The sequence below is a fragment of the Festucalex cinctus genome, chromosome 1 (assembly GCF_051991245.1).
Source record: "Festucalex cinctus isolate MCC-2025b chromosome 1, RoL_Fcin_1.0, whole genome shotgun sequence".
Lineage (NCBI taxonomy): Eukaryota > Metazoa > Chordata > Actinopteri > Syngnathiformes > Syngnathidae > Festucalex > Festucalex cinctus.
The window spans coordinates 3,863,289-3,875,654 of record NC_135411.1 but is presented as its reverse complement, the minus strand read 5'-3'; the positions used below and the strand labels follow the sequence as shown (position 1 = coordinate 3,875,654).

The following is a 12,366-nucleotide window of genomic DNA, read 5'->3' as shown; positions in this document are numbered from 1 at the left end:
GCAAAGCTGGTTCAGCTGAAGTCTATTTTTAGCATATTTGATTGTAAACTAATCAATTGATGATTTTATTTCCATATGACGTTTTAACAAGAAGCTGCCAGCAACATGGAAGCATGAATATGTCATAAGAGTAAGTTGAACAACTTTTGTTTTGTTTGTTTAACTGTAATTTTTATGTTCGTGACTCAAGCACAATTTTGTCACAAAGTGATGGCGACACCTTGAGGAGGAAAGGATGTACTACAACAATCACCGAGCGATACTTGACTCAGTGAACAATTTTCAGCAGTAAAAAGTTCATATTTTGTCCAGAATGAATTTGATAACGTCATAATTTTTCATATAAAATTAATACCTTGAAAAGGGATTTTTTTCTACTTGCTGTCGACTGATGATGACATCACCCCAATCATGGCTCGCCTGTTTTCTGGGTCGTGATTGGTCGTGACCTACTTCCTCAACACAGGTGATGTCATCATCAGTCGACAGCAAGTAGAAAATTTTTTACCACATTAATTCTAGACAAAATATGAGCTTTTTACTGCTGAAAATGTCTCAATGAGTCAAATATGAAATCCCTTTAATATTTTGTCCAGAATGAATTTGATAACGTCATTATTTGTCATATAAAATTAATACCTTGAAAAAGAAGTTTTTTTCCACTTGCTGTCGACTGATGATGACATCACCTGTGCTGACCAATCATGGCTCAGTTTACTGACCAAACCCAGAAAACAGGTGAGCCATGATTGACCCTTACCTACTTCGTCAGCACAGGTGATGATGTCATCATCAGTCGACAACAAGTAGAAAATTTACTTTTTAAAAAGGTACGAATTGTACATGAAAAATAATGAAGTTTCCAAATTAATTATAAACAAAATATTAATTTTTTTTTACTGCTGAAAATGGCTCAATCAGTCAAGTATTTGTTTAAATTCTCTACTTTATAATTTTGTTAAAAATTGGTGATATAAATGATGTATGTCATATACATGTCAAAACGATTTTTTTTAATAACAGTCAAAAAATGTTTACAGATTAAGTGTGTTGTGCTGGTGAGTGTCCAGCAGGGGGAGACAGAAGAAAGAGAGAAGGAGAAAAAAAAGAGGAAGCGTCAGTCAACTACTTTTATTTTTGAGTGACGCATATCGTAAGCGACATCGTTACAATGATGAACATTGAGAACAAAAGCACACTAAACGGCAATAATTTCATCGTTTTATAACATCTTATGCTCACTTTCACAAACGACAGGGGTGGATTGACAACTTTGTTTTTTGTTTTTGTTTTTTTCAATGAAAGACTGCAAGAATGAAAACTGCAAAGTGACGTTATTGACAGCCAATCAGATGACGGCTCGTTCTCTCGTTTTTTTTTTTTTTTTTCACATATTAAGGTTATTAAATAAACCAGAGCATCCAATTTCATTTAATTGACAAGTTGTCATTTTTTGACCAAATGTCAAATAGTAATTTGCGACAACTTGAAGTTGGCTGATAAACGCAAAATAAAATTATATATACAAACAAACAAACATGGCGGACTAAAAATAATTCGTTAGATGCGACTGGTTTCGTTCATTAAACGATCAATTCATTTCCACGTAACCACAAAAACGTGCATCAAATTATTATATCATAATTTGATTATTGAATATTTCATGTTCCGACATTTTTTTTTCTTTTGAAATATATTTTTTAAACGTTCAAATAATCATTTTTTTTCCCACATCAAACAAATTGGTATTTTAATGAAACGTTTTTATAAAACAATTGTGCGTTTCATAAGACAATTAGTCACGAATGGTGGATTTGATTGATTTCAATTTGACAAGTTGTGCTCACAAAGTGTCACATTGAAGAAGATTTTTTTTTTTTTTTTTAAGTTTCCACACACAAAGCAATAAATGTGTGATATTTAAAACACGCACACAATTATTTTTTACAAATGTTTTTCCAGCACCAGAGACAATTTTCACATGACACTCCACACCAGCAGGGGGCAGCCCAATAGCTACGAATACAAAGTTTGCAATCGGAAGAACACTGTCGAGTAGCTCGTGAGTTCCGGAAAAAGTCAACCACATGCTGCAATAACAATTTTTTTTTTTTTTTTGCCACTTGGGGCAAAAAATAAAAAATAAAAAATTAAAAGTATTGCTTATTTGTGCACATCTCTGGCCTATGGAAGCCCTTTCCCGCCAGTAAAAAAAAAAAAAAAAAAAAAAAAAAAAAAAAAAAAAAAAAAAAAAATCCAGTTTCCGTCCGGGGATTTTTTTTTTTAATTTTTTTTTACCCCGTCAAAATCCGGCAGTGAAAAAAATGTTTAAGGTTTGTTTTTTGTTTTTTTTGTTTTTTTTGTTTCTTTTGAGAATCCGGCAGTGAAAAAAACGTTTTGTTTTTTTGTTTTGTTTGTTTTTTATAACACCATCATCAGAATCCGCCAGCGAGAGAAAAAAGTTTTTTTTTTTTTGTTGTTTTTTTTTTACCCTGTCAAAATCCGGCAATTAATTTTTTTAATTAATTAAATTTTTTTTTTTTTTTTTTTTTTTGAGAATCCACCATTGGGGAAAAAAAAAACAAATATATATATATATATATATATATATATATATTTTTTTTTTGTTTTGTTTTGTTTTTTATAACACCATCATCAGAATCCGCCAGCGAGAGAAAAAAGTTTTTTTTTTTTTGTTGTTTTTTTTTTACCCTGTCAAAATCCGGCAATTAATTTTTTTAATTAATTAATTTTTTTTTTTTTTTTTTTTTTTTGAGAATCCACCATTGGGGAAAAAAAAAACAAATATATATATATATATATATATATATATATATATATATATATATATATATATTTTTTTTTTTTTTTTTTTTAATTATTTTTTTTTTTTTAAACTGGCGGATTCTGACGGTGTAAAAAAATAAAAAAATAAAACAATAAATTTCACTGGCAGATTCTGATGAAGTTCATTTAAAAAAAATTTTTAAACTGGCGGGAATAGGCTTCCATACTGGCCACAACATCACAACATTAGAGTCATGTACAACAAATACAATCATTACTTACAGAATGGAGATTTTAACAATCAGTTTTACGTTTTGTTTTGTTGTTTTTTTTGCTTATATTTTACAGTATTAAAAGAAAATTGAGGCCCAAGAGACATTTTTGCACGCGTTTTATCCTGGTGAAAATATATTTCGGGATGCTAAACAAACCCCGCCCCCCCCCAAACAAAAGTAAATGGGGGGTGGAAGGATTAAAAATAATCAACTCAGGACACCAATTTCAACAATCATCATCAAATTTGGTGGACATGTCCATCATAAACGAACGCACCAAAAAGCCTCAAGGACACGTCGCTGAAACGAAAAAGACGGCGGCCATGTTGGTTTGAATCGGGATGTAACGAAAACGGCAATATCGTGATATTAAAACTGCCACAATATATAGTCGTCGTCATGTCACGATATTGAAAGCAGCACATCTGTTAAAAAAAAAAAAAAAAAAAGTTGGATTGATTTCGATTTGTGCAGGTCTAACACCCCCTGGTGGCTATTTTTTTTTTGTGCAGTTTCATTTTCACAAAGCATGTTTTGGCCCTTCTATGTTCAAAATCCACACTAATGTTCTGATGAAGGGGAACGCAATATGTTTGTCAAGCGAGTCAAATGTGTGTGCATTATATATATATATTTTTTTAAATATTTCTCATTGCAGTAATGTACAAAAGCACAATATTGTGTTTTTTATGAGAATTATATGAGATTTTTTTTTTGGTGTCACCAACCTCCCCACAATATCGTGATAATTATCGTATCGTGACCTTCATATCGTGATAATACATCGTGATATTTGGATATCGTTACATCTCTAATTGGCAATACCAGTTATCGTTACCAATTTCAGCGATTAACACGAGGTTCGGTGACAATATCAATCATAAACAAAAAACATTAATTAAAAATAAATTAAAAAAAAAAAAAAGTCTCGAACCCGTGCCCAGAATTGAACAGGAAGTTGCGCACTGTGCTTTCATTTAATGCGGCCACCTCACACTCCATTCAAATCCGGACAAAAAAAATAAAAAAAAATCAGCCGCTATCAACATGAAATTTGGTGGGCGTGTCCATCATAACCCGACGCACTTGACAGCGTGTGTTGTGCTTGTATTTTTTCATCAACGAATGGCACATTGTTTAGATGGAGGACTCATTTAAACGCACGATGCGCATTGCATTGACATCCTCGTTTCCGTTTCGTTTTGACGGACGCATGAAAACTCACGTGACGCGTGGACAAGACAAGGTTGGTGGTGGTGGTGGTGGTGGGGGGGGGCGTGTCACTTCTCCAGCAGCAGGGCCGGGATGTTGATGTTCCAGCCGATGGCCTGGCGGTCGAAGCCGCACGTGAACAAGTTGCACGAGGCGTTGTCCTCGCACCACGCCGAGCAACACACCATGCGGCGGTGGCCCTGGAACGGAGACGCGCCAGTGACGAACGACACCTTGAAGCCGCTCAACATTTCAACTCAAAATATGGAGGACCAAAATTTGAAATAAATACATGAATAATAAATTAAAATAAATTAAAATAAATAAATAATAAATAAATAAATAAATAAATAAGTAAATAAATAAATAAATAAAATGAATAAATTAGGGGTGCCAAAATGAGCGAGTTCATGTGATTTCATTTAAAGTTGCTTTCATTGATTTCATTCAAATAAAAAATTACAGTAAAAATATATATAAATGGAAATTGAATAAATAAATAAATAAATATATATATATATATATGCACACAGGACTGTCTCAGAAAATTTGAATATTGTGATAAATTCCATTATTTTCTGTAATACAATTAAATAAGCAAAAATGCTATTCATTAAAAAACCAACTGAAATATTGTAAGCCTTTTATTGTTTTCATATTGCTCATTATGGCTTTTTTTATTTTTTTAACTTGGTCTGTGGAAATATTCTAATATTTTGAGAGAGGATATTTGCGTTTTCTGTGAGCTGTAAGCCATAATCAGCAATATTAAAATAATAAAATAATAAGATTCAGAACAGATATAAAAGTTAACGGTTGAAGTCATGCAATTAATTACGGTTAAAAAATTGAAATCACCTGATACCCTGAAATAAATAAAGTGAAAACAAAAACGGCTATAAAAATATAATTCAAAAATTACACACAAATATTATATATATATATATTATTGCATTAATTAAAAAAATGACATTAAAAATATATAAATGGAAATAACAACTATATATAACAAATACATAAAAGAAAAAATACAAAAATAAAAAGATTAAAAAAAAATATAAAAAAATAAATAAATATCCAAATAGAATTAAATATCAATCAATAAATAAAAACGAGGCCGCTAGCAGTAGCTCATTAGCGGTGATGGACAGTATTGGTGGTTATTGAAGTCTTTTTTTTTTTTTAAAACAAAAAAAACAAAAAAAACACGCTAAATCGTCAATGCGGTTATCGGCCCACGTCTCAAACATATTATTTATCTTGGCCCGACTCCGCCTTTAACTGGCGCTAAACGTGCGTTGGCAGCGTCGCGTCGGTCCGTCGATCATTCTGACCTGCCGGTTGCTGCGCGGCAGCCTGGCCAGGCGCACGCCGGACATGTCGAAGAGTCGCACCTGCCGATTGTCGTGCGGGAGCGCGATGATCCTCTGACTCGCTGACACGCTGATCCTACAAACGCAAACATTGGCAACAGCGCCATGCGGGGGAAAACGGCGGCCAAGTCGTCGTCACCTGTTGACGGCCGAGTCGGTGCGGATGGTGGCGATGGGCGAACGCATGTTCTTCAGGTCCCACACTTTGACCGTGCGGTCGTCGCTGCCCGACACCACGTTGTCGCCCACCGTGAACACGGCCGACGTCACCGTGCTGCACACAAAACGAGAAGTGGGTCAACTTGTCAAATGTTGGAGAAAAAAAAAACAAACAAACTTCAGAGTGCTGAGGACGGATCCTTGTTGAACACCCAACATTAAATGGTACGGTCCCAAGTAGTGATAGACCGATATGGTTTTTTCAAGGCCGATACCGATACAGATTATTTGTAGTCAAGTCGGCCGATAACCGATATTTCAAGCCGATATTCATTTGCAGTAAAATGGGGGGGAATTCTTTCAAACTATATATAATTTCTCACTGAGTAACAAATTCATGTGAATGTAGCTCATTTGGGGTTTTTGTTAGGGTTCGTAAAAACGTTTCAAAAAGATTTTCGCGGTGAAAAATTGTGTGAATATGTTCCAAATGTGTATTCGACAAATAAAAACTGACTGCGAACATCTTACAAATCCTGATGAAAACCCCAAATTCGCTACGTTCGCAAGTATTCCCTGCTCAGTGAGCTTTATCGGCCTTCAGATTCAAAAAATGGCCGATGCCGATATTTGTCAAAATGCCAAATATCGGCGCCGATAATCGGCCCGGCCGATTATCGGTCTATCCCTAGTCCCAAGTTCAACTTTTCCATTGCTGCTTGTAAACACAACATTGAAAACTGAAGCAGCCAACCAGGAACGAGCGTGAAAGCAGCCCACCAATCAGGAGCGGGCGTTCACTCAACAGAATTTTGCATATGCCACCAACCGGGTTTACACGGAGCCGTGTATTCCGATTCGACTGAATCCCAACGGCCCATCGGAATGAAAATGATCGATGTCAACAAATCAATTGGAATGAAAAGGGTGAACCCGAATGGAATTTCCGAATTTCGGAATCACAGGCTTGTATATTCCAGTCGAGCACGCGCATGCTCCATCTTCACGTAAATGTGTCATGACGTCATCGTTTCCACCCACTAAAATGGCGGCCTCACCCCACAGCGAGAACTTGTTTTGCACTTGTTTTCATCAAGAAAATCACACGATCGACATCCGTGCGTCCCACGGCTGATCCGATTAAACGTGGGAGTAAGGAGTGTGACGATATATCAATATCGCGATAAATCGTGATACTTTGTCTCCTGACAGATTATCGATACGTCTATGCTAGTATCGCGATATTAATAGTTAATATACAGGACTGTCTCAGAAAATTATAATATTGTGATGAAGTCCTTTATTTTTTGTAATTCAATTAAAAAAAAAAAAAAAAAAAAGTCATACATTCTGGATTCATTACAAATCAACTGAAATATTGCAAGCCTTTTATTATTTGAATATTGCTGATTATAGCTTACAGCTTAAACAAAACTCAAACAGCCTACCTCAAAATACTCGACTATCCTGAATAAGTATACTCGTAGACTGTTCAACTAATCACTTGAATCATCTAATTAACTCGAAACACCTGCAAGTGTTTCCAAGTGAATCCAGAATGGATGACATTTTTGTTTTTTTAACTGCATTACACAAAATAAAGGACTTTCTCACAATATCCTAATCTTCTGAGACCGCAATAACGGCTCCATTATTCATGACTTATTGAGCAATTACTTGGGGGGCCACTAGGGGGAGCGCCTCATAAGAGTGGCGGGGAAGAAGAATGAAGAAGACTCATGTGTAGTATTATTATTATTATTAGTATTTATTTTGCATTTATTTTTTTAATATATATTATATATATTTATATATTATGTATTTATATATTTTTATTTATTTATATCATTTTATCATATGAATTATTTTTTATTTTATTTTTATTATTTATTTTTATTATTATTCATTGATATTTATTTATTTTATTATCATCATTATTATTATTATTAATGTTGTTCCGAAACCATTTTTTTGGCCCCCGATACCGATTCCGATACTGATACCATACCGATACCTAAGGTTGTTTTTTTTTCTCTCAACATGAAAAAGCTGTCCTGCCATTGGTTCAGAGCATTCAAGGGCCAATCGGATGTCTTCAATCGGCATGCAGTGAACATGTCACATACCGGTGAATGTCGTGCACGAGCAAGACAAAAGATGCTGCATCCAAAATCTTATATTAGCGTTGGAATGAATGGTATCGGCACGTTACTTGTGAGTAGTCACCGATACAGATACCACTGTTTCAATGAAGTATCGGTATCGGAACAACACTAATTATTATTATTATTATTATTAGTTCTATCGTAGATTATCGTGGATTTATTACCTGAGCAATATACTGTACTAATAATGGTGGTCTCATCGCATATCGTAAAATAATCATTATCGGAATGACTAAAAAGTCTCCATGTAAACCCAGCTAATTAATGATGATCCGTCGCACTACTAGTACTATAACATCCATGCTAATTTCATTCCCATTATATGTTAGCATGAAGAAACAATTGTGTGTGTGTGTGCGTGCGTGCGAGGACCGACTCGGTGTGTCCTTGGAAGACGTTGACCGAGTGGATGGACGGGTCTCGGAAGTCCCACAGCCGGAAGGTGGTGTCCCGGGACGAGGTGACGACCAGTCGCTGGCTGGGGTGAGTGCAGCAGTGCGTCAGCTCCTGGTCGTGACCTGCGCGCACACACGCACGCCTTAGCGTCACACGCACATTCTCCGATTCTCCTCATCGACGCCATTCGCCGCCATCGGTGGCTACCGGTGAGCGAGTGCACCAGCTCCGACGTCTCCACGTCGTAGAGGTTGGCGGCCCGGTCCCAGGACGCCGTCACCGCCTGCCTGCCGCCCACCAGCCAGTCGGCGGCGATCACCACGCCCTGGTGGCTGCGCAGCGCCGCGCTGGCCGCGCGCACCGTCGGGCACTCGCCGGGGCCGTCCGCCTCCGCGTCCGCCGCCTCGTCCTTGTCGGAGAAGTCGGCGTCGTCCTCGCAGGGCGGCTGCTGAAAGAAATCGGAATTGTAAAACTCTAAGTCAGCCATTTTGACTGAAGCAAGCCCCTTCACTGTTTCCATTTTTGCAGAAATTAGCATTAGAATATAGCTGCATTTCATCATTATTCAGAAATCTGTTTCAAACAGTCGGGAAAACAACTTATTGCAACAGGGCCCTGGTTGATCTCTTATACTCTGCTGCCACCTTCTGGTCGTTTATGTAATAACTATCCTTGCTTCAACTGTTCTCATCAGTTCAGAGGCTGCATCAAAGCCTTCTGTTCTGGCATGAAAAAAAAAAACAAAAAACAAAAACGTATATATACGTCGTTGGGACCCTAATATTTAAAATAGAACATAATTATACGTCTTTGGGAGCAAATGAGTTAAGCACGGGCTGCGGCATATAATAACAGTAGACAATTGCAATGGCATCGTTTCCTAATATGCATTAGAGCTGTCGCAATTCATCGATGAATCAACAAGTAATTGATTATCAAACTAATCGAAAACTATTTAAACAATTGAATTCTGGAGCCATTTTTTTTAATTGAAAATTGTCCACATATCAGCAGTAATTGTTCACTGGTTTTCTGTCATCTTTCATGAAAGAAGACCGATTATCTTCTATTTTTAATCAAAATAAGAAATTTGCAAACAAATAACGCAGCGTTGCACTATTGCACTTTCCCCACCCCTTAGTAGTGCAACGCTATTTATTGTAACCGGACAGGAAATAATCCCCAATAAAAAGAGAGGAAGCAAGAGAATTGTCAGAGCATCTTTGCCAGTTTGTAACTGGCAAAGATGCTCTCCTCGCTGCGAGTAAAAACGAATAAGTCTCGACTTCTCATCCTTGTGTTGTCATTTTTTATATGTTTTGGCGTGTAAACTTAACAATGGATGTTCATATATTTTGGCTTTTTTTTTTTTTTGTACAAGTAGCTCAGTTGATGTGTGGAATATTCTGCTCTGATTTTACCTCAAGTTACTGCTAGCTTCTGATTGTTAGTCAGCTGATTGGGGATCAGGAAGTGTCGTCGCTGTAGCTGCCGTGTATGACGAGGAAAGTTGAAATTAACTCATTCACTCCCAAAGACGTATTTATACGTTTTTTAGGTTTTTGTTTGCTAGAGTTTTTGTATGAAGGCTTTGATGCAGTTTCTGACCTGAAGTGGAAGCTTAAAGCGATGGTAGTTATTACAAAAAAAAAGTTTCATTCATGAAACAGATGAAGCACACTTTTTTTTGTTTTTTGTAATAACTACTATCGCTTTAAGCGACCACTTCAGGCCAGAAACTGCATCAAAGCCTTCATACAAAAACTCTAGCAAATAAAAACCTAAAAAACGTATACGTTTTTGGGAGTGAATGAGTTAAGAATGAATCTGTTTCCGTCCTGCCCTTTCATTTTGTAAACAGTGTCCCATTAACCATCAACCAATCCTCATATTAGACTATATATAGAGCTACACTTTGTGTATTTCTCGTATGTTTTTGAGGTTTTTTCCCCCGCAAATTTGCCACTTTATAAAATTCGCAAATGTACGAGTTTTTTTTCCGGCAATATTGCCCCCACCTTCTCAAAAATAGATCTTTTTATGAGGCCCTAATATGCCGTCATAACTGAATAATCGATTGTAAAAATATGGGATGGTGACAGCACTAATATGACTGTAACGCAAATGCTTACGGTGACGTCGGCGACGGGCTGCGGCGCCGGCAGCTGCACCAGGAAGCGCCACACGTGAGCCGTCTGGTCGCCGGAGGCTGGAAGGGAGCATCGGATGAAATTCGGTGCGGTTTGTCTATCGTCGTCGTCATTTATGTGAGAGTTAGCGGTTACCTGTTAGCGCCATCTGCTCAGTGGGATGAAACTTGATGGAGTTGACTGAAGGGGAAAACAGACACGGAACGGGTCATCGATGAACCGTTTCGTTCAAAAATTGCTATTGGCATTGGTCTTACCTGATCCTTGGTGGCCCAGATATTTGAGGAGACATTTGCCCGTCTCGATGCTCCACAACATGGCCGTGTGGTCTGACACGAAAAATAGACAACAGCAAAACTTGGAACTCAAGATTCGTTTTTTATTTATTTATTTATTTATTTTTTTTTAAATCGTCTTTCTTGTGATCAATTTATCTATCCATCAATCCAAAGAAGACAAATACAAGGCTTGGACCTTTTGCGCTCATGTGTTGCCTTGAGATACAAGTTCAATTTGTTCCATGTTGTTCATTGAAATTCAATTACATTTTCAATTATTACACTCCACAATTACAAAATTAATCGTAAAAAAATAAAACAAAACAAAAAAACTACTTTGAGTTCTTCAAATTGTTTAAATTTACACATTTGTACGTTTTTTTTAAATTTTTATTTTAAAATAACCAATTTAATACATTTTGTTTCATCCAAAAGGAACTTTCATAATTATAGTGTTTCAAAGAATTTTATTTATCTGAAAGGGATACAATTTCCAGCAGTAAAAAGTTCATATTTTGTCTATAATTAATGTGGTAACTTAACTCATTCACTCCCAATAACGTATAAATACGTTTTTTAATGTTCTAAGTGTCCCAAAGACGTATTTATACGTTTTTTTGTTATTTTTATACTTGAGCATACAGAAGGCTTTGATGCAGCCTCTCAACTGCAAAGAACGGTTACAGAAATGGTAGTTATTACACAAACGGCCAGTAGGTGGCAGCAGAGCAAAGGAGATCAACCAGGGCCATCTAGAAAAAAAGCTAAATTACTTACAATTTTGAATAGTTTTGAAACTTAGCGCTCTTCTAATGCTAATTGCTGCAAAACGGAAACAGATAGAAACATACTTTTTTTCTCTCCTGATGAAAGAAGAGACTTTCATCTTTCTTTTGATAGGTTCCATGCTTTCATAGCAATTGAACACAATATTCGGTGGGCCTTGCAAAATCAGTCAAAATCCAGTAAAGAGCGAACAGGATTGCGAAATGTGAAAATGGCGGCGAAGGGATACAATTTTCAGCCGTAAAAAGTTAATATTTTTGTCTATAATTAATGTGGTAACTTAATTAGATTTAAATTAGTACCGTTAAAAAGTATTTTTTCTACTTGCTGTCACCTGATGATGATGATGATGACATCACCTGTGCTGAGGAAGTAGCTAATGGCCAATCATGGCTCAGTTTACTGACCAAACCCAGAAAACAGGTGAGCCGAACCCAAACCCAAACCCAAGTATTAAAATGACGCAAGCTGGTTGAAGCGAGGCTGCCGGTTACCTGCAGACGCGGTCCCGAGCAAGGTGGGCTGGACCCGGGTCACGCTCAGGTCCCAGATGCCGTCCCGGTGGCCCGCGTACTCTCGCAGCAGCTGGCATACGGCTCTGGATGTGGTGGCTTTGAAGCTGGACACAATCTGAGAGGCAAAAACGTTAACAGCTAACGACGAGAGAACACGCGGACTTCCGCAGGGTTCCGGCTCGGGTCCGCACACAATCCTGGACCGGACTGGTATTACGCCTCATTGGGCACATGTACAATTGGCAAATAATTGTCTTTGTATGCCCTAAT

General features: G+C 37.0%; 1 protein-coding gene across 4 annotated transcripts in view; it reads right to left on the bottom strand.

Moving 5' to 3' along the window:
• LOC144013441 (WD repeat-containing protein 37-like) overlaps positions 1–12,366 on the bottom strand; it is a 32,128-nt gene that overhangs the window by 7,461 nt on the left and 12,301 nt on the right. For 2 of the 4 annotated variants that reach the window (XR_013282247.1, XR_013282248.1), the window contains exons 6-14: positions 12,076–12,211; positions 10,775–10,846; positions 10,653–10,697; positions 10,500–10,576; positions 8,575–8,815; positions 8,348–8,489; positions 5,787–5,921; positions 5,609–5,723; positions 4,288–4,474 (exon numbers count right to left, since the gene is read on the bottom strand). Coding sequence is in view for 2 of the 4 variants with exons in the window: in XM_077512328.1 (XP_077368454.1) it covers positions 4,343–4,474; positions 5,609–5,723; positions 5,787–5,921; positions 8,348–8,489; positions 8,575–8,815; positions 10,500–10,576; positions 10,653–10,697; positions 10,775–10,846; positions 12,076–12,211 (1,095 nt within the window). In the remaining 2 variants the exon portion in view is untranslated. Of the gene's footprint in view, positions 1–3,676; positions 4,475–5,608; positions 5,724–5,786; positions 5,922–8,347; positions 8,490–8,574; positions 8,816–10,499; positions 10,577–10,652; positions 10,698–10,774; positions 10,847–12,075; positions 12,212–12,366 lie in introns of those variants that run through there. The other 2 variants (XM_077512328.1, XM_077512346.1) reach the window with 2 other exon arrangements.